Below are 20,448 nucleotides of genomic sequence, written 5' to 3' on the forward strand. Positions count from 1 at the left end.
CCATATGTTATTACGTGCATGTGATAACCATGATGGCAGCCAGTCAATAAAATTTTTTGAGCAATAGGAATGACGAGCATAAGCTGTTATACGGGGGGTGGGGTTAGGTTGCGTTAGTTAAAGAGGTGCTGAAATGATGCTGATATTATTTCTATCTCTTGATGTGATCAAATGAAAACAAAACTAAGACTTAATATACAGTTTCTGAGATCTGTCGATGACCACTTTAATAAGATTATATTGGTATCTGTGTGTGAAGTGTCTGTTAGAGACGGGCGTTTGTTAGAGGGAGACGTTTAATAAAAACTCACGCTTTAAGGGGGAGGCGTTAATTTGATATTGGATAATTTATAGAAAATGTTGTCATATTTAGATTTTTAATGTTTCAGTAAAAGTTTTCGAATTAACTCTTATTATTTTTCACTTTCAATCTGGAACAATGCTTATGAATAAAATGCAACAAAAGAAATCTTTCTGTTCTTTAATGTTTGTATTTCAGTAACACCGGAAAGTGTTGTTCAATGGTTAAAATTAGCAAAAACACAGTAAGAACAAAAATATTTTAGAATTCCCCGACACAGTGGCGAAGGGGCTTAATTTCTTGCTTCTAGTAACATTCCTCGTTTCATAAAATGGCGGCACAAACAACTGCCGCTGTGGTACGGATACTTTGAAGCTATAAAAGAATCTATTGTTTGATATAACAATTGATGAAAAAATTTACTGCACAAAGTTGATAAAGAATATCTTTCATTTGACAGATTTTATGTTTTCAAAATTCGCTGGCTTGTGGCTGAGTGTTAACACACTATTTGTCCCATTTTTTCCATCATGAATTGTTAAATTTTCTCCGATGGGATTATAGCTAAGGTTTTGTAACGAGGAAATTTTACTTTGTGCTGCCCTTCTGCCTCTGAATCTATTCTATTGTAAGATATGACCATCATGAATAGCAATATTAATCATTAACATCCGCAGGTAATTATAAACTGCACCCACAAAAATATTCTCCTGTTCTCCCATGGTTGTCTATGTTTATTTAGCTCACTATGTTGACTCTATGAGTTAAGGCAAGGGTAAAAGGTGCGTGCTTGGATAAGGGAAAACGTAAGGGGTTAGGATATGTGTAAAGCGTACAGTGAACTAAGTAAGAGCATATATAAGAATATAGGTAAGGGTATAACATGTAAAAATATGAAAGGTTTCCATAAGACAACCAGCCTTCCAAAGAATGATACACTAAACACGTACGTGCTAAACACTCGTCATTTTCTCATGCCAAATTAACGTCCTAGGTGTGTTAAATACAAACCGCAATCTTTCTATAATGAACTTATGACATTCCTAAGGCGAATGATACTCTGAACACATACGTGCTAAATAAGTCGTTAATTGGCTCATTGGTCCTAATACCAAATTAGGTTTTTACCAAATTAATTTCTTATCATCACTTGAATTTCCACGAAATTAGGCTCCGCACATGCTCTACCACCATAGTAGATCCCAGATTGTCGTTTCAGCATTTTTGATACAATGATCAATCAAATATAAGGTATATGTTTGACACCACTGACCCAATTATTTTGATTATGAATTGTCTGCTTTGTCCTTTCTAAGAACTTTCACAATGAATAACAATCGACCCAGTGATAATATTGGCTATTGATACGTTTTAATCCAGGAATCGGTCGATAAACATTGATAATTCTTTGTGATTTATATTTTAAAAGCTTGAATATGTAAATAATTTGAAAATGTTTTGCAAAATAACATTGAAATGGTATAGTATAGTCGGTCCTGCGACAAAACGTGTACTGTCGTGTCAATTGGCGGAAATTCCATTTGAGTGGGTGATATTTATAGACATGTATTCTGTACACACTTATTCCACAAAGACACTTGAAGGTATATTGTGTCATTGTCATAAGACAGGTTGGCAATTTTAAAACTATTTTATTTTGTAGTTCGGAGTTCAAACGTAGACAGTATATTGTAAACAATATGAGTACAAAAAAGATTTGGGCAAGTTTAAAAAAGAAAGCTGTCAATAGCAAGTCTGAAGAAGCCAACAAGGTAGACACAGAATCCCTAGCGGCGGCTGAGCCTGAGTTATGTATACGTCTTATAACGAAACCAACAGTTCAAAATTACTCTGGAATTAAATCAAGAATAAAGAAAGCAAGTGCGGATTGGCTTCAAGAGTTCTTAAATCTCGGGGGACTAGAGGCTTTATTTCTGTCTTTGGAAAGGCTTAGCGACAAAACTATTTGTAGTTTTGTCGACGCTTTCATTCAGCTGGAAGCGGTGCAATGTATTAAAGCAGTAATGAACTCAAAAGCTGGACTCGACTACATGATTCAAAGTGAAAACTTTACTAGGGAGCTCACAACAGGTATTTGTAGTCTAAGGTCACGTTGTTAAATGTTTGAATGTCATTCAATTAGTTTGATTGAAGCATAAACTGTTTCTGCCCATCTGGTTTATATTTTATTATAAAATAATAAATCGTTGATTTATTTCACGCATATCACGAACAGACTTGCCAAGGATTTTTTCGCGAAATTAGCGTTCAAACTTTGGTGTTAATGGGTCGATAGTTGGTGAATGCAGAAGCAAGATATATACTGTTTACTAGGCCGCATACAATTCTTTATCATTAGCTTGCCAAAGAAACAATCGAGCGACAACTTGTAAATAGGAGCACAGTGGAAGCCTATAGCCTATAGATATTACTGCATTTATTTTGATGGTTTTCCAAATCATAATAAACCAGTGAAATAGAAATCATTTATGATACTTTGTTTGTATGTATGAATTTTACAAATTATGTCATGTTTACTTTTGTGCTGTGCAGGAATTTAAATACATATTGAAATGCAAACCATATTGATGTGTGTGTGTGGTATAAAGCCAACTTTCATACGGGCAAAATGTTAAAACCTCGGTAGATTATAGACTGGTGATGTATACAATTTTACAATTTTCATATTGCACGCAATGGTGACTTAGGTGAGCTTGATAATCCGTATTTCACAACATGACTGAGTCACTTGACATTGCACATGATCACATGACCCCTTGTGCTGACGGTTGACCCCAGCACTCCCCGGAATCCAAAATGAGAAAGTTCGTGACTTCCGGGAAAAGACGATGTTAAAACTAAGGAAATTGTAATGATCACCAATTCCCTATGATTTTATGAAGGTTGAAAGTTAATCCAGATGTTTGAAGTTAAATTAGATGTTCATTTTACCTACACCGCGCCCTGCATGAAAATTGTATCCTTGCCATGGTTGTTTCATATCGCACTATTCTCTTACGTTTTGAAATGATCAAAACAATAAGATTTTCGAAATTTAGCATTATTTGGATTAAGTGAATGAAGTTCTAAATCTGCCTTTTTTTGCTCGAAAATATTGCAAATCACCCTAATCACCCTAATGTACGTACGTTGGATGATAATTATGAAATGCAAGCAACGATTCCCCAAACGAGATGTACCATTGACAAAATTTCGTGATGTTGATACAAAAAAAATTCACATTAGTTATAGTTGATTAGCGTGTTTATTTTTATTTCTACGCTATTTTTAGTTCTTTCCACTGAGAACACCATGGTGAAGAAACAAGTGGTTGAATTGCTGTCAGCGTTATGTTTATATTGTTCAAGAGGATACGAGCTTGCACTTGATGCACTTGAAAACTATCGTGTAAATATTTCACATTTACTCTGTAGCCTTAAAAAAGTTTTTGCGTGATGTTCACGAATGACATCCTGCAAAATCTTACGATAGTTATTTCTATTTCTTCCATTATTCGTTGATTCTTTACGTAAACATTTTCATTATTTCTCTTATGTAGTCTGTGAAAGGTCAACGCTATCGCTTCAGTGTCGTTGTCAATGAATTAAAACATTTAGAAATTATGCCCTATATCAGTTCATGTGTTGCCTTCGTTAATGCCATTATTTTATCGACGGATAACTTTCAGCAACGAGTGAAAGTAAGAAACGAATTTATAGGTAAGTTTAACCGGCATGAACATCACTCTTGTTTTATATTCAGTCTCAATGACAATTCGTCCTCTTTTTTCATTTAACAATATAAAAATAAAGAAATGAACTCTTCTGTTTTGGTTTTGTTTTCAGGTATTGGATTATTGGAACATCTCAATGAGCTTAAGTGAGTATCACAGCGAAACGACTGTGCTGTAATTGTACTGAACAAAATTTTCACCCTCAGACTGTTGATTTGTGTTTTATAGAAACGAAGAAGACGAAGATTTACTTGTGCAGATTGATGTGTTTGAAGAGCAGCGTCTAAACGATGAAGATGATCTTAACACTGGAGTAAATTTAAACAGTCATAACGACGTCTTTCAAGCATTATTTCAAAAGGTTCTGTATAAATATTGACCTTGAAACATTTTCAAAATGTTTTATTTATAAAATGTTACGTCTCTTTTGTTTCTAGATATCCTCAAAACCTTACGCAATGAATTTTTTGAACATTCTTCAATCGCTATTAACACTAGATCATGAGTGTAAGGAAACAGATCAAAAGTGGTTGATAATTGAAAATTTTATCACAAAGATTTCACTTATGGACGATGTTCGAAATTTGAATAACATAAGAATCAATGAAGATCTAATATCAAATATTCAAGTTTCAGTAAAGAAATCTTCCATTCAAGAAAAACCATTGACGAAAGACAAGTATACGTCAACGGATCTTAAACTAAAATTGACAAATAATCCATCAGAAAATAATTCTTCAGGTGTTCCTGAAAAACATGATGTTGTCACACAGACTTCATTATCTATTTCTTCCATGCCTGTTGTGCCATCTTCATCTTCGCATTCAGGGATGCATGATGCTTCGGAACCACTTTCAAACAACCCAGAAAACTCCTCTCACTCATCAACGAAAACTGGAACCATCCCATCTCCACCACCATTGCCTGGAGCAGGTGGTGTTCCACCTCCACCACCATTGCCTGGAGCAGGTGGTGTTCCTCCTCCACCACCATTACCTGGAGCAGGTGGTGTTCCACCTCCACCACCATTACCAGGAGCAGGTGGTGTTCCACCTCCACCACCATTACCTGGAGTAGGTGGTGTTCCACCTCCACCACCATTACCAGGAGCAGGTGGTGTTCCACCTCCACCACCATTACCTGGAGTAGGTGGTGTTCCACCTCCACCACCATTACCTGGAGCAGGTGGTGTTCCACCTCCACCACCATTACCAGGAGCAGGTGGTGTTCCACCTCCACCACCATTACCAGGAGCAGGTGGTGTTCCACCTCCACCACCATTACCTGGAGCAAAAGGAGTTCCACTTCCTCCTATTCCTGGAGCACCTGGGGTACCACCTGTTCCTACTGTAATGTTTGGTACTCCTGGAGCTTTTAATTCGTCTACCACATCAAGTACAGCACCATTAGTGCAACCTAAAGCCAAAATGCGTACATTACAATGGGCAAAAATACCACCAATGCTAGTAAATAAAAACTACAAGAACATCTGGATTAGAGTTGGAAAGATTGCCCCAATACAAGCCAAATTTGAGCTAAGCGAAGAATTATTCAGTCAAAAAACAAAAACTGCTCCTGTTAAAAAAGAAGAAGCGAAAAAAGAACCAAAAGTGGTAAGTTTATATTGTGTTTACAAGAAGCGAGACTTTTCATCTCATCCTGTTCAAATTTATCTTTTCTATGTTATTATGGTCCTCGTCTAAGAAATATTTCACTTATTGTTTACAATTTTTTACGTGTTTCATTTTTAGATAAGTCTTCTTGATCCGAAACAGAGCTTGAACATAAATATATTTCTCAAACAATTTAAAAGGTATTTGATTCATGAAAGTTTTGGAAATAACGAAATTTTCCGTGAATAATAATTAAAAACAGAACCAAGCTTCGTTTGTGATTTTCAACACTAACGCAATTTTGAATAATAACAAAAAAATAATGAAGCGTAAGTAGTTTCTAATTGTATCATACATTGCTTCTAATTATACAATACATACTTTCTAATTGTACAATACATACTTTCTAATTGTACAATACATTGCTTCTAATTGTACAATACATACTTTCTAATTGTAGCAAACATTTTGTTTAATTGTGCCGTACATAATTTCTAACTGTACCATACATAGTTTATTTTTAATAAAGTGTTTTTAATGTACATGAAATACGTTGAATATGGAAAATTTATTTTGTTTCAGACCAATCGATAAAATCATTGAAAGCATAAAGAATGGGGATAGCAAAGCATTTGATCCTGATGCTCTAAAGGGATTTCTTAAGATTTTACCTGATACAACTACTGTATGTACTTTGCATGTGATCGTAGAAATTTATAATACGGTGTTTTTGTTAAAATTTTTTCGTCTTTTTCCCTGCTTCCATTTATGAAATTATCCAAACCATTTTATTGTTCAATGGTATCATCAATGCTACATTGATTTTATTAATATTTTTTCAGGTTGCTATGCTCAAGGAGTTCAAAGGTGATAAGGAAAAATTAGGAAATGCGGAGAAATTTCTTCTTGCTTTGATTGTCGTACGTCATTATAAACTTCGGTTAGAAGGAATGATTGCCAAAGAAGAATTTAAATCGACTGTGGATATGTTGAATGAAAAAATTGATATTTTACTTCAAGCTACTGAAGGTAGGTAATATTTACCATTGCCGTGATCAAGCTTAATGCGTTTTTTATAATTTAGATTTCTCGACGTTTAGATATTTTGAAGAACGACGTTTTACCCGAAATACTTCATCTTATCTTGACGATTGGAAACTTCTTGAATTCGGTAAATACATGACATGAACTTGTAACTGCTGAAGATTGTGTTAAAAAGGACGATTCATTTGACGAGTGGGATTACTGTTGATTGTCTGCTATATGTATTCACCGTAGAATTAGAAAAGTTTTTTCAGTGAAATTGTTCATTTACATATTTATTATTATTACTCAGGGAAGACGAGCTGGGAATGCTATTGGATTCAAGATTGATTCACTGACAAAACTTGTGGACACTAAGGCGAACAAACCACGGATGAATTTGATGCATTTCCTTGTTGAGGTAATTCATCTGTTTTAATTTACACTGTGTTTTAACTGGTAACTCTCCAAGTTTTTCACTAAAGATTTCATTCTTATACAAGCAATAGATTGCTTCTTTAAATTGTTTCATATTAGTGAGTGTCGTTGTCCTTCTTTTTATAGGTAGCAGAAGAGAAACGTTCAAGAGTTTTATCGTTTTCAGATAATATGAAGTATTTGAATGATGCCTCAAAGTAAGTATTTGTTTAAAGTGGAGCTTGACGAAGGCAGAAGGCTTTGACTAATTAATAACTGTTTCATCTGCTTAAATGAAAATAACTCTGCTTCTTTTTTTTTTGTACAACAAATTCATTTGCCATCAATAAAATGTGCAACTTTATTTATGTGACACAAGGGCCATCCTTAGAAAAATTTAGAACTTCCCATGCCTGAATCTGACGTCCTTCTTCAAGGGGTGTCCAGGTCCTGTTTACAGGGGGTGTCATTTTCATGTTTAGGTAATTCTACGTGCATACTTTCTGTAAAGTCCAAAACTTTAATTTAGGTTTTAGAACTACCCATTTTTTAAATAGAATTACCCATTTTGGAAAATTGAGATCCTTAGAATGGCACCTGATGTAACAGAATTGTAAAAACTTTCATCAATTTCAGGTTAAATCTTGATAATCTCTCGGGTGAATTATCTACATTACGAAAGAATATTAATTCGTTGCAAAAATCAATGGAGAAAGGAGATGATGATGTGAAAAAACAGTTAGACTCGTTTATTAAGGTAAAATAGTTTTCTTTTTTCAATTAAACTTTCGTAAGAGTGAGAAAGTTTTAGGAGAAGCAAGTTATCATTTTCATTCTTTTTTAATTAAGGATGCCTTTAAAGAAATTGAAAAAATTGATGAAAAATTGAAAAAATTGAACGATTTAAGACATGAATTGGCAGAATATTTTTGTGAAGATGAATCAAGGTTCAAACTTGAAGATCTTCTGAACGTTTTTAAAACATTTTGTAATCATCTTGACAAAGCAAAGGAGGTAAAGCATAATGTCTACAATTTGGAAAAGGTTTTTGATGTTAAATTTTTTTTGTTTTGCTTTTAAATTTTGTATGAAAAAATATTTTGGTTACTTTAGCGTAAAAGGGTCATCGGAACATTTCCCACCTATCATGTTTCAACATAAAGTCATTTTGTTATAACATTAGCGTCGGAGAAAATGTGGAGTATCTTAGACCAAATAAAAGATAGGAATTATGAATAGATCTTACGTTATTATACAGTCGGCACATTTTTATTTGTGGTTTTTGACATCTCACTATTGTCTTTTTTCTTGATAAGGAAAACGAAATTCGTCGTAAACAAGAAGCAAAACAAGCAGAACGAGAAAGAAAAAGAAAGAAGCTGAAAAAATGGAGGAAATAAAATAAAAGGAAAACCAAAGCCACCTGTACAGGAAGAAGAATGTATTATTGATAATTTGTTAAAAGAAATAAGACAAGGGTTTAAACTAAGAAAACACTCTGTATCACCAACAAATGCTCCTTGTCAAGTTCAAAAATTAGCAGAACAAAAGAAGGACATACAAAAATGAAGTCATTATGGAAAATGATTCCACACTAGAAAGGAAAAGCGATACAGGCTTTAGAAGAAAGACCAGCCATAGACTGTGGAGGAATCCTTTCACAAAAGAAAAGGAAATAAAAGCTAGCGGGCATGGGAGCAAGGAAATAAAAAAAGATAAGGAAATAAAAGCTAGGCATGAGACAAATAAATACAAAAGATAAGGAAATAAAAGCTAGGGACATGGGACAAGGAATATCAAAAGATAAGGAAATAAAATGGGCATGGAACAAAATCATCAAAAGATAAGGAAATAAAGCTATGGGCATGGAACAAGGAAATAAAGATAAAATAAAAAGGACATGGAAATAATCAAAAGATAAGGAAATAAAGCAGACATGGAGAGGAAATAAAAGATAAGGGAATGGGGATGGGACGAGGAAATAACTACAAAAGATAAAAAAAAGGGGATGGAACAAGGAAATAACTACACAAAGATAAAATAAAAGCTAGGCATGGGAGCAAGGAAATAAATACACAAAGATAAGGGAATAAAGCTACGGGGCATGGGGCGAAACAACTACACAAAAGATAAGGAAAAACAAACCAGTGAACTTCTTGGCGAGGAATATTCTACTTTACAAGACAAGAAGGGAAAAGCTAGCGCGCATGTCATGGCTGAAACAAGTTCAGGAAAAGGTGAGCAAACATAAGTGTAACTAATAACATTTAGAAACGTCATTCATTGTTGTAACAACTAATGATTGTATTCAGAAAAACATGAAGAACTGCATTCATTTGCTGCCTTCCTAGTTATCAATTCTTCGCAGTCAGTTCGTGTATACAGTTTTAAAGTACACTGACGTCAGAATAAAAAAACAATAGCCTAGACAAGGATTCTTGAATTCATAAATAAGACATTCTCAATTTTAACAAGCAACACATCTGTTCACATTCATATAAATAAATCATAACCACATGCAGACAATAATGTAGAGCTGTACATTGGTGCCTTTTTTGTTTCTTGTATTAATCTCCTAAACAAGATGTAAGTAATTTATACACAGACTTCCCACAAAATGATGGTAAATGTTCGAAAGTAGGAAACTTTCAAAGAACTCTCTTGTGGGCAATTTTTATTCAGCAACAAGGTTCTCATTTTTTCTGTAGCTAACTTTGTGTCGTGACTCATCATCATTGGTGTTTTTCACGTTAGCCATATTGAAGGTCTGATATGAAAGAATACTTTATCAAATGATATTGCGGACTTCAGCTGACTTGGGCGAATGCTTTTGTTCAGTAACTTCCTAGAGATTGCTTGCAACCCTAAAATTTGATGATTAATCTTTCCTACACGACAATAATCTCATAACTTGCTCGTCCTTAAAAAATTTAAACCACAATTTAAATGTCTTGTCATTTAAGAGTAGTTGGTTTTGAAGAAAATAACATGTTTTTATCTTAACGTTTTATCGAACATCTAGTAAAGTTGCCAATCAAATAGTAAAGTTGCCTCTGCGTATAATGGCTAACACTCATGATTTTATACTTGTAGAAAACAATATCGAGAACGAAAATACCGAACAACAAGATAATATTTCCAAACATCGTAAGGAGAAAGAAAAACCTGTCGATTTCGATCAAATTGAATTATTAAATGAGAATGAAAAAGAAACGAAACCTGCGGTTGGAAAAGGAAAAAGGCATAATCATGACAAAAAGATGAAAGAAAAGACCGTCAATGATGAAAACAAAGATAATGGATCGAAAAGTAAAAAGAAAAGCATTCGTCGAACAATATCAAAAAAACTCTTCAGAAAACGAAAGTAATTTCTATGTTCATCGAAGTCAATATCAGTCTTGTATTGATGGACAGCGTACGTATCGTAATGCAAATAATGGGACATCCTGGTTTGTTTAAAGTTTAGATTCATTGCCAACGAGATGCCTTTCAACTAAAGAATTGTGCAAATCAAAGAAGCCTCGAAAATTATGAGTTATGTCTTCTGGAAATAGCGTTGTTAACTTTATTTTCTATATGGAAGAACTACATCTTACATAACAAAACATTATTAGTAGTTGGATTTATTGTTGGAGATCAATTATATAGTTATTTTAGTTATGAACTCGTATGTGTGATGTGTGTGCAGTTAGTCTATACATTTTTGCTAATTTATTTCATGCAGTTCAACCAAATTTCATTGTTGTCAAAGCTTTGCAGTTTCTTGCATGCACTGCACCAAATGGTAAAGTTGTCAAAAGAGAACTGTTTCCCCGAAACCTTTAAACATCTTTCAAAGGTCTTTTTTTTAAGTTGTTGCACTGTTGGGAAGAATCACAAAAGCATGAACATCTTGCATTAGCACAAAACTGCATATATTAACGATTTAAACTATTTACAGTATAATCAACAATTAAATTTCGTTGCCTGATTACAGCCTTAGAAAGTCAAGTAATGTTTTTTGTTTAGAAAAACAACAATGAACGCATTTACAGACATGCGTGTTATGATTTTTACTCATTTCATACTCATTTCATAATACCTAATTTTTAAATCGCAAATTTTCATAAAAAGGCGATAAGCGTTTTCATTATAAGAACATATTATAAAATCCACGTCTATCTATCTCACGAGCAAACTTTGCCTTTTTGTGTTTTTTCGGAGTACTTGAAAACACGTTATCTCTATGAAATTTTTCTCATTGTGAGTCGTGATTTGGATTAATGGCGACCATACAGCAAGATTTACCTTTTCCTGTCCACAAATTATTGTGAATGAAATCAGGAATTGCCGTTTCTGTTGCAAATAAACATTTATTGCTTTTCAGCCATAGTCTTTTCAAGTACGACCTTCGACTGATTCCATAGGATATTTTAATCAACCAAGCATTGGCTGCCGTAAAAAATACCAATGAAAGAAAGAATATAGCCAGAGGTATATAATCCATGTACATGATTTCATTCAGATGAAATTTGGATGCCACAACGATCATTGCCAGTGGGAAAATTGCACGTAATAGTACCGCAGTTAAAAAAGAAGCCACAGTGAAAGCAAAGTACATTGAACTGGATTCGCGTAGTTTAAGGATCCTACAAAGTTTCTCTATTCTGAGAAATATTGTATGTGGCTCAACAACAAGCCCCAACATTGATAAAAGTGTATTTTGTTCATATGTTAAAGTTGAAGCATTTGTGAAAACAGTCACCAAACGGAGAACGTTGGAAATGTTGGAGTGCTTTGCAGTTTTATCTGGATCAAAGATATTTTGTAGAATTTTAAAAAGTTGCCAACCAAGAGAAGATGACACTATTATCTTCAAAGTTTCATTTGTGTGCAAAAGTGGATCTTGCAGTACATTACTAGTAAATAGTAAAATAATTCCAGCAAATAAGGAAAAAGTGTTTATCAATATGTCGAAAATTCTAAAAAAAAGAGAAAAGCATTGTCAAAAATCATCCATTTTCAGAAGCAGACTTAAGTCGTTGCGAGCCTAAGTTATTCACAGTTTGTATTTTTCCAAATAGTTGTGTTTGTCACGTGTAAGGAAGATCAAATCAAATCAATTTGTTCATTATTTCCATATGATGTCGTGCTGATCGAGATAAGAAATTTTTATAAGTAAACAATTCATTTTCTGTCTATAATCTTCAAACAGTTTCCGGTAGCGAGAGTTAACCTTAATTGTCAATTGCTGGCTAGCGAAGAACTTCAAGTGTCTTAATTTTGTTCAATACAACAATGCAGCCACAGGTATCTATGTGTACGAACATAATAAAGAAACATTTGTTTAAGTCGACTTCCTTTTGACAACGCGGAAAACTCAGGCCATATGTTAAGCGTTAAGACAACTATTGTCAATCTGTTCATTAATAATGTTTATTTCACAATCGCAAAATTCTCATTTTGTAAAACTTCGATAGTGTTAACTCTGTTGAGAAGGTGTTGACATACATTGACTTTGAGCGGATGTTCTTAATACGAAGTCAAAGTTAATCATGTTTCAACTTCCCACGAATAAACTTCCCTCTCAGACGTGTTTCAGATACAACAGTGAACAGTCATTCCAAAACGAAATTTTTATTGTTTTAATTTGTCATATGACTGATTGTATTCAACGCGAAAGAAATTTCTCATGTCTAAATTTCAGGTTTATTGAACGACCCTGTACCATTTTTCTAAATAGGATGAAATTGTAAAAGGAAAACGTACTGCGGAACACAACGAACGCAAATGCAAATGTAGTTTCGAGTTTCAATTGTGAAGTAAATTCTCTTAAAAAAGCTAAGACAAAATAGTATCTTTTAACATGATTAAGTTAATAATTTTCAAACTTTTTAAAAAAATAATGTTCTTACCAATATGATTGAAAACTTAGAAATAAAAATCGAGCTTTTTCATTGCTCGATTTCTTTAACAATCCTCAAAATATAAGCAAATTTTAACCTGTATACTTACAATCGTCTGTAAAAAGCGGGGTGTTCTTGTTCAGTTACGTTGTAACGACCATAAAGTCGAGAGTTGAAAAGCAACTTCATTAGAATACCCAGTAATCGTGGTAACAGTATGCTCATCATAATGCACACATTGACAGAGAATGATATTATAAATAAAACTTTGAAAGAAACATCCATCGTACAATTTACACAGTGGTTAACCATTAAGCACAGGATAAGTCGTCTACTAACAACATTTTGTCACATGTTTCTATTCTTATAATGAACCGCTACACCGGAAGATATTCGCGTACATGTAAAGTTTGAATTAGTTCATTACGTCATTTTTTCGATATTTGGGAAATTTATTTTATTGATAAAATTATACTACAAATTGAGAACAAAATCAATGTTGGCTTGCTGTGCTTGTACAATTACAACGAAATAAAGTTATTTTATGAGCTATGATGACCACACAGACCATTATTTTGTTCTTACACTCTTCTCACCAACATAATTATGATATTCAAATGCGTATTTACGACTTTACGTAATAATGCTTTTGTAATATTATGGCTTAGTAGAGGGGTTTTCCGATAGGTTTCCCATACATAATAAGGTTAACATTTCACACTTGTCCCTCCCTATGTCGTAACTCGTCACACGTCTCAAGCACTCTTTCATATTCTACAAATGCAAACACTTTGGAAACACGTGGCCAGCATTAATGGCATGTGTTATTATGTTAAACACGAGGTAACGGTCGAACACGAAGTTAATTTTTCTCGTTGTACTCAGTGGTTGTGCTATGGCCGAAAAACACACCACTCCCTTAAAGCATTGTAAAGTCGATGGTTGTAGTGAAATCAGTGTTGGTTCCAAAGTACTATTGTGCCGTAAACATCGAAACAAAACGTACAAACAAAACTACAAAAAGAAGAAAAGAAATGCCAAGGAAAATTTAAATGTATGAGTTCATTAACGCGGCGCGCAGCTCTATTCAATTTTTCATTCATAGTGTTCTTCAACTAGACCATTGCTTTGTCCTGCTCAGTTTATGTCGACGATTAGGATTTGTTCTCGAAATTTTCTATAAATATCTGTTTCATATTTAATTTGGTAATCGTCATTTGTATTAGATTCTCATTTAAAATGAGAATTGCCTCTAGTCATTACCTTTTATGCACATATGGCCCTGTCCTTGAACTCAATAATTTCTGTGCCCACTGATATAACATTTCATTCAATTAAATGTTAAAAATATTGATGACTATACTCACAACTGTACATATACTAAATATCCTCATAAAACCAATATATGTAGCTGTTTCATTTAGATTTCACCCCCTCTCCACTCATTCACACAAACACACCTTTCATTGCAAGCAAATGGTTTTTAGTGTTGATTCCATCTATATTCAACCAGAAGGTTAACTTTCTGTTTTGCTTTATTAGATGCATTCTCAAGAAGTAGTTATAGATGATAAGTATTTGTTGGAGCAAAAGTATTCAAATATGTTGCAAGATGTTCTTGCTGAAAAACAAATGGTGATGAAATAAATGATTGTGATATTATTCCTCTATTGTGGGGCTTAGTTTAGTTATGTTAATATTAATGTTTCATAATAAAATGTTTTTTTGTGGGGTGCAGCTTACTGTAGCTGAAAAGTTATTAAAGAGTTTTTGAATTTTTTTTATTTTGTAGGAGTTATTTGAAGCACCTTCTGTTGTACAATTGCTAAAAAAATATCAGCGTGAAAAGATGTTATCACGAAGCAATAAACCAGATGTGGAAAGTCAAAAATCTTCAGTGGATTTAAAGAAATCAGATAAATCAATGTTGTGCAAATCACAATCAAACATTGAAGGTTTGATATGTTTATGCATATGATCACATTAATTTATAATTTGCCCATTTATCATGCAAATTTTCTGTGTTTTGCAGATGAGAAATCAAGTTTTGGCTTGAAAACAGAAAGTGATGTCATGTCTTCCAATGAAATCATTCAAGTAATTGACTCATCAACAGATTTTTCAATAGCCAACTGCTACAATACTCCTTGGACTCAAAATAATTTTTCTTGTGATTTGGTTTCAAGCAAGTATGATGCTTCATATCAACATGATACATCATCACAGCTCTTAACAAATGTATCTGAAGCCAACTCAAATCAACCAGAATGATTTGATGCGGAGTCATAAAAATCCATTGATAAACATAAAAATACATATGTGCTGTATACATGTAATTTGCCTCCTTATAGTGCAACCTTGTGCTAGCTATTTATCCTTGTTTTAAGATATATGTAAGCTTATACAAAAGAAGCACTTGGTTTTATGCAATAGATTGTTAATCGCTAGTTTTGATTGTATATTTGAGTGTGTTAATTTCCTTGCTCGATCCATGTCATGCATCACTATAAATTCATACCTACTTTCGTCTTCCTGTGTATAAAAACGTTGAGAACCATCCATAGTTTTGTTCAATTCAATGTGGGAGTCAATACTTTTGTATAACGCGATTTTAAAATATGTATATTCGGCAAATTTTAAAAATGACACACAAACAATATGTTTTGATTGGGGGTAATAGCAGATGTTGGGAATATGTATTGTTACGCATTTGCAGTAATTGCATTTTATCATTTGTCGTAGTGTATGTTAATGTTGATTTCTTGATAAAAATAATTAAACGTGCCTTAAATAGCTTATCAAATATGAATAGCCAGGTGAACTGGCAAAGCGTGTGTAAATGGCAATTAAGATCGTGCGAACCAACTCCTGTAACACCAACGCTTATACTTCATTTTTTCACTCCCACTGCAATTCATCTACTATCTAAACTAAATTACTTTTCTTAGTAAAACAACTTATGGCTTGTACTTTTAATTTTCATTCTTTGGTATGATTTAAGTTCATCTTAGTGTTCAATAATTATTCTCACTGTGTAAAATTCGCAATGTCTTTGTGAAGATTCCAAAGATTTTCATGTTCAGAATTGCACATAATTGATTTGCCTGATTGTTGCACTGTAATCGGCGAAAACGATGACAAATCGGACAGACATTCTCCAGAGGATGTAGAAGTAGAGTCTGAGTTTTCTTGTAATTTTTCCAGGAATTCATCAAATTCTACTCCCAGTAAATCAAACACGTCTTGGCATTGCGCAGTTAGCTCTTGATTACAGTACTCCATCGGTTCTTTCCAAAATGATTCAGGAAACTTTCGAAGACGTAATGAGTAAGTGTAATGTTGTTCTTTGCATTTTGGAGTGGTCATCCATATATTAGGATTAAAAAGTTGCCTCAAAGATTGTTCAACCTGTCTCTCTTTCACTGAATCAGTTGAATCTTCATATTCAAAAACTTTGTCGCTTTTCACTTCTTTATTTTCTTCCTGGTTGTGTATAAAGATGTTTCTATAAATGGAATTTTTACCCATTTGTTTCTGCAAAAATTTACGGTGGTTTACTTTTCGCTTGGATTTTAAAGGTTTCTTAAGTACGGAATGAATGAAACCACTTGCAAGTGAGGTAAAGTGAAGAAGTGAATCTATTTCATCATTTCTCTCACATTTCACGTTTCCCATTTTCGAAAAAAACTGCAGCTATCAAAGATGATTTGCAAGAACAAACGCTATTTTGAATAAAGCACGTTTAAGCCACGAGTTTTAATTGAAACTATCTACAGGAGGTCTTCCATCCTCTGAGAACAACTGAGAATAAAAAGATTGTAAATAGGTCATAGTTTTGTTCAGCTGCAGTAAAGTTTACATTTCAAGTGTTAATGGTGTTTCAAGAGCGCGTTGAGACAATAGTTATAGCCGATATTTAAATCAATGAGAAAGAATACTGAAAAACTCTAATGAGGTTATTTTGAGGAAGCATTCTTTCCACTCGAAAATAATGTTTTCCATTGGTCAAAAAAAATTAAATTGTTTCGTTGTTATCAAAAGAGATGACAAACTGACGGACGAGAATATAACATAGCTTCAGTTGAACACTTTCAAAATATATACAAGTAACTAATACGGATTTCTGCTGTTCGTCGTTTTGAGCGAATATGCAAATGACATAAATTTAATTTAAGAATTTGCAGCAAAACGATTAGTAAAATGAGATTTTTTATGAATATTTAAATGCAAAATATACATATTTTAACAGCGCAACACAGCTGTTTTCGTACACACAGCAACAATTAAACATTCAATTTCCTTATCAAATAATATTTATTTTATGATAAAGATAAATTTATTATCAATGTGCTCATCTTTCGCTAGGCTATTTGGATGAAACATCTGATATTTCTTTCATATGATCACATCTAAAGTACAGGGTATTCTCCACTGACCTGGTATCCCTTCCCCTCTCCTCAAAAAAAAGTGACACTATACACACTACAGTCTATAGAAATCATTATCACACAAAATGGAATTTATTGAAATTAAATGTAAAACAGCGGAGGATCAGGAAGAAAGTGATGATTTCAATGTGTTAATTCATGGTACTCTGTCCTTTAGCTTGCTCTATGATTATCGTTTGTTTTTCAAAACAAATATATAATTGAAAATATTGTCTTTCAGTTGAGATTTTAATAGTTAGAAAATCATCCAATAAATTCTACACTCGACGACTTTTTTCCAATATTTTAACGAATCGGATTGATGACAAGTCTTCAGCTTTCAGGGTCCAGTCTGCAAAACCTCCAGCTGAGCTAAGATTAACAAATTTGCCTTTGTAACACAGCAGTAAAACTAAGATATGAATTTTTTCTCACGTCCCTGACCTCATTATTTATTAGCAGCATTAAAACATTATCTATGTTTTCATGTTCGGTCCAATGAGGCGATTCAGACAAAAAGGGTAGGCGATTCAGTATTGTAGCGATTCAGACAAAAAGGGTAGGCGATTCAGTATTGTAGCTATTAGCTACCCATAAAATTTTAATCCTGCAACGTAAATTTCAGAACATTATGATGTTGGTAATTTCTTTAGAAATCTATTGCTTTTAAAGTGAATTAGCACAGAAAAATTTAATTTTACATAGCAGGACTAAATGATTGGGTAGAATATGCCAGTAATAATAATTATGTGAATTTTCGTGGATAATCACGCTGTCTAGTAACTGCATAAATTGTGCAGTTAATTGTGTAAAATTCTGTGACTGTGAGAACCGTTTTTGTTCACAAAATTTAGTATCCTTTCCTTCCCCTGAAGCGATTCCTGAAATCCAGCTAAAAATGGAAGAACATAAAATTTTATCAATAATATTGGTGTTTCTTCAAAGAGAAGGGAAAGATGATTGAATAATAAAGGATGCTTCAAAGAAGTTTGGATATCTACAATATTAAACTTAAAATTATTTATCAAGAAGGGAACATCAGAACTCACCAATGATCGCTTGCATTCAAAAAATGCTTGCTGTGTTAATCTACATTCATTTGTCACCCCTGGCGCTTCATTAGAAAGACAATTCTTAGGAGTGTGACCATACTGTTGAATTTCGTTAAAAAAATAACGTTTGAGTCAAAACTTCTGCTCATTTGAAATTCATGTGCATTTGATAAAAAGTGGATATTAATTTTCCAGTCTTATGCAAGATTGTGCTACCATTTACAACACACTTAATACAGTTGATATCAAACATACAGCAGGCGGTGGCTTCTCACCCTACCTAACTAAAAACACCTATCCTTACTCTGTCATTGTAAGACAGTAAGACATAGGGTCAGTAAGTCAAATAAAGAGTGATTAAACCTTTATAACACATTCGCTGGACATTAAACAATCTTTGAGTTCTTTTCTTAAACCACTGCAGGCTTCTTTCTTAATTTCATCGTCCAACTCCATTTTCAAAACTTTTTTTCTTTAGATTTTAAAAAACACATTTTTATTTTCTTCTAAACGTTGGAACCATGTTGGATGGAACTGCCGTAAATATCCGAACATGCCCGAGTTTCGTCCGACAATTATAAACCTTTCTTGTCTTGGGCATGAGGAATAAAATTTTGTCGTTCAATTCGTCTATTTTGGTTATTCGCGTCGAAATAAAAGAACAACTGTCCATTTATTGCTCAGAATACCAGTATAAACAGAGTTCAGAAAGCTTTTCTATAATCAGAAGGACTGAACAAACTCTTGAATTGTTGAATAATAGTAAGCAAAAAGACGTCTTTACTTGTCTAGGATGCAAGATTGTACATGATGACGCCTGTGGTATATATCTGCCTTACCTGGTTGTAGAGAGTGACTTTTGTTGTTATTTTTTCTCCTGTGACTTGAATTTTAAATGGTGCTTAAGGCATAACTTTGCAATACCAAAAATTTTGGGAGAGGAAATTAAAATTTCAAATGTACCATTCACCATTGAAAATGGACCACAAATGGTTTGGATCGTTGAACAGCAGATATTTTTCTTTAAAACAGAGAAGTATTATTCACTGAATTTTGAATCATCAGCTGAAAATATTTCAAAGTTTTCAATCGACTTGTGTTACAAACATGAAACCTCTTCAACCTCTGAAATATTATGGTGGGACACTAACTGTGCTCGAAATGGAATGATTGTCATGAAAAATCAGAAAGGGACTATGTTGGATTATTTTTAACAGTTGATAATGAGGGACAGGCTTGGGTATCCAGGAATGATAAACTAATCCCATATCTCTATGTTTCTATTATCACTTGTGTTGCAATTATAAGTTTTGATCAAGTAAATCTTCCAAATTGTTCTTTTAAAGTACTTGTTGCTACCACACACAAGCAAATAGTAGAATTTATTGATGGAAAGTACAGTAAACATGTAGCAATTCCATTCTCATGCTGTCAAAGTATACAAACTTTTGAGGTAATGTGAAGTTTGCAAACATGTCCCAACAAATTTAAAATTTTTTGCTCTTCATTTTTGTGCACTTGGTGTTCCTGCATTTTCTTTGTTTTGGAATATCAACAATCAAATTTACATTATGCAGTATTTTTAGGGGAAAGGTGTAAATTTTTTATTCTTTTTGTTATAGAACTCTCAGGGAAAACTTTTTCTGTTTTGCCATGAAGAAGATGAGATTTGTGTGATTGATTGGTTAAATTCTGAAGTTTTTACAACATACCAAGGATTACCCTCAATGTTGATTGATGACTTTGTATGTAAAGGAACTTCTCAAGTTCTTCTATTCAATGGTAACGAGATATAAATTTTTTATGTAAGAAGGAAATCATCACTGTTTCATTTTCATTTGCACTGCCGACAAGCTATTGAACCGTATATTTTAACTTTGTTTGTCTGGCTTTTAGATTTTATAAAAGACAGTCAAGAGCAATTAGATGATTATGTTTTAACTGACTGTCACACAATTCAAATAAAAGGATCTAAATATTTTGAGGTTTGTATTTTA

At 33.3% G+C, this 20,448-nt stretch overlaps 6 protein-coding genes and 1 long non-coding RNA gene across 10 annotated transcripts; 4 read left to right on the forward strand and 3 right to left on the reverse strand.

Moving 5' to 3' along the window:
• The first annotated feature begins 1,785 nt into the window (after positions 1–1,785).
• On the forward strand, positions 1,786–8,839 carry LOC124445525 (inverted formin-2-like). Its single transcript, XM_046996250.1, is given in 16 exon segments — positions 1,786–2,392; positions 3,594–3,709; positions 3,861–4,020; positions 4,147–4,180; positions 4,263–4,395; positions 4,472–5,647; positions 5,786–5,847; positions 6,230–6,332; positions 6,490–6,676; positions 6,748–6,818; positions 6,984–7,091; positions 7,235–7,305; positions 7,724–7,844; positions 7,937–8,101; positions 8,404–8,469; positions 8,471–8,839. Coding segments are annotated over 16 exon segments (3,150 nt in total). The 5' UTR covers positions 1,786–2,001; the 3' UTR covers positions 8,657–8,839.
• On the forward strand, positions 8,672–10,751 carry LOC124445530. 2 transcript variants are annotated; one of them, XM_046996256.1, is made up of 3 exons: positions 8,672–8,866; positions 9,138–9,324; positions 10,181–10,751. In XM_046996256.1, exons 2-3 carry the CDS (start codon positions 9,192–9,194, stop codon positions 10,453–10,455), a joined length of 408 nt encoding a protein of 135 aa, XP_046852212.1. In that variant the 5' UTR covers positions 8,672–8,866; positions 9,138–9,191; the 3' UTR covers positions 10,456–10,751. The 2 variants fall into 2 exon arrangements, with proteins under 2 accessions (XP_046852212.1, XP_046852213.1); XM_046996257.1 differs by having other exon boundaries at positions 8,712–8,776; positions 9,139–9,324.
• A 233-nt stretch (positions 10,752–10,984) lies between these two features.
• On the reverse strand, positions 10,985–13,326 carry LOC124445526. Its single transcript, XM_046996251.1, has 2 exons — positions 13,082–13,326; positions 10,985–12,048 (listed from the first exon to the last, which is right to left on the reverse strand). The coding sequence occupies exons 1-2, from the start codon at positions 13,282–13,284 to the stop codon at positions 11,325–11,327; spliced, it is 927 nt and encodes a 308-aa protein (XP_046852207.1). The 5' UTR covers positions 13,285–13,326; the 3' UTR covers positions 10,985–11,324.
• On the forward strand, positions 12,277–15,431 carry LOC124445527. Of its 3 annotated transcripts, none has more exons than XM_046996253.1 (4): positions 12,277–12,376; positions 14,515–14,607; positions 14,765–14,927; positions 15,005–15,431. In XM_046996253.1, the coding sequence occupies exons 1-4, from the start codon at positions 12,365–12,367 to the stop codon at positions 15,241–15,243; spliced, it is 507 nt and encodes a 168-aa protein (XP_046852209.1). In that variant the 5' UTR covers positions 12,277–12,364; the 3' UTR covers positions 15,244–15,431. The 3 variants fall into 3 exon arrangements, with proteins under 3 accessions (XP_046852209.1, XP_046852210.1, XP_046852208.1); XM_046996252.1 differs by lacking the exon at positions 12,277–12,376 and adding an exon at positions 13,654–14,026; XM_046996254.1 differs by lacking the exon at positions 14,515–14,607 and having other exon boundaries at positions 12,282–12,376.
• Positions 15,432–15,838: 407 nt separating this feature from the next.
• LOC124445528 lies at positions 15,839–16,919 on the reverse strand. The gene has a single exon (XM_046996255.1). It carries the CDS (start codon positions 16,645–16,647, stop codon positions 16,000–16,002), a length of 648 nt encoding a protein of 215 aa, XP_046852211.1. The 5' UTR covers positions 16,648–16,919; the 3' UTR covers positions 15,839–15,999.
• Positions 16,920–17,966: 1,047 nt separating this feature from the next.
• On the reverse strand, positions 17,967–18,997 carry LOC124446967 (cytochrome c oxidase assembly factor 5-like). Its single transcript, XM_046997863.1, has 3 exons — positions 18,815–18,997; positions 18,449–18,550; positions 17,967–18,291 (listed from the first exon to the last, which is right to left on the reverse strand). Exons 1-3 carry the CDS (start codon positions 18,905–18,907, stop codon positions 18,250–18,252), a joined length of 237 nt encoding a protein of 78 aa, XP_046853819.1. The 5' UTR covers positions 18,908–18,997; the 3' UTR covers positions 17,967–18,249.
• Positions 18,998–19,010: 13 nt separating this feature from the next.
• Positions 19,011–20,441, forward strand: LOC124446968. The gene is made up of 3 exons (XR_006948568.1): positions 19,011–19,904; positions 20,074–20,233; positions 20,348–20,441. It is a non-coding gene; the product is annotated as an uncharacterized LOC124446968 (long non-coding RNA).
• The last annotated feature ends 7 nt before the right edge of the window (positions 20,442–20,448 follow it).

The sequence above is a fragment of the Xenia sp. Carnegie-2017 genome, unplaced genomic scaffold (genome assembly GCF_021976095.1).
Source record: "Xenia sp. Carnegie-2017 unplaced genomic scaffold, XeniaSp_v1 HiC_scaffold_22, whole genome shotgun sequence".
NCBI classification, from domain to species: Eukaryota; Metazoa; Cnidaria; class Anthozoa; order Malacalcyonacea; family Xeniidae; genus Xenia; species Xenia sp. Carnegie-2017.

Bases quoted from the DNA above. Each gene is read 5' to 3' on its own strand.
- LOC124446967 (XM_046997863.1), bottom strand. From the start codon at position 18,907: ATGGAGTTGGACGATGAAATTAAGAAAGAAGCCTGCAGTGGTTTAAGA. The intron at 18,551-18,814 runs GTTTAATCACTC...GAAATTCAACAG, and splicing joins CCAGCGAATGTGTTATAAAG to TATGGTCACACTCCTAAGAA. The intron at 18,292-18,448 runs GTGAGTTCTGAT...TTCCATTTTTAG, and splicing joins TTGAATGCAAGCGATCATTG to CTGGATTTCAGGAATCGCTT.
- LOC124445530 (XM_046996256.1), top strand. From the start codon at position 9,192: ATGGGGCGAAACAACTACACAAAAGATAAGGAAAAACAAACCAGTGAA. The intron at 9,325-10,180 runs GTGAGCAAACAT...TTATACTTGTAG, and splicing joins TGAAACAAGTTCAGGAAAAG to AAAACAATATCGAGAACGAA.
- LOC124445528 (XM_046996255.1), bottom strand. From the start codon at position 16,647: ATGGGAAACGTGAAATGTGAGAGAAATGATGAAATAGATTCACTTCTT.
- LOC124445526 (XM_046996251.1), bottom strand. From the start codon at position 13,284: ATGGTTAACCACTGTGTAAATTGTACGATGGATGTTTCTTTCAAAGTT. The intron at 12,049-13,081 runs GTAAGTATACAG...TCTTTTTTTTAG, and splicing joins CCCGCTTTTTACAGACGATT to AATTTTCGACATATTGATAA.
- LOC124445527 (XM_046996252.1), top strand. From the start codon at position 13,868: ATGGCCGAAAAACACACCACTCCCTTAAAGCATTGTAAAGTCGATGGT. The intron at 14,608-14,764 runs GTGATGAAATAA...TTTATTTTGTAG, and splicing joins TTCTTGCTGAAAAACAAATG to GAGTTATTTGAAGCACCTTC. The intron at 14,928-15,004 runs GTTTGATATGTT...TGTGTTTTGCAG, and splicing joins ATCACAATCAAACATTGAAG to ATGAGAAATCAAGTTTTGGC.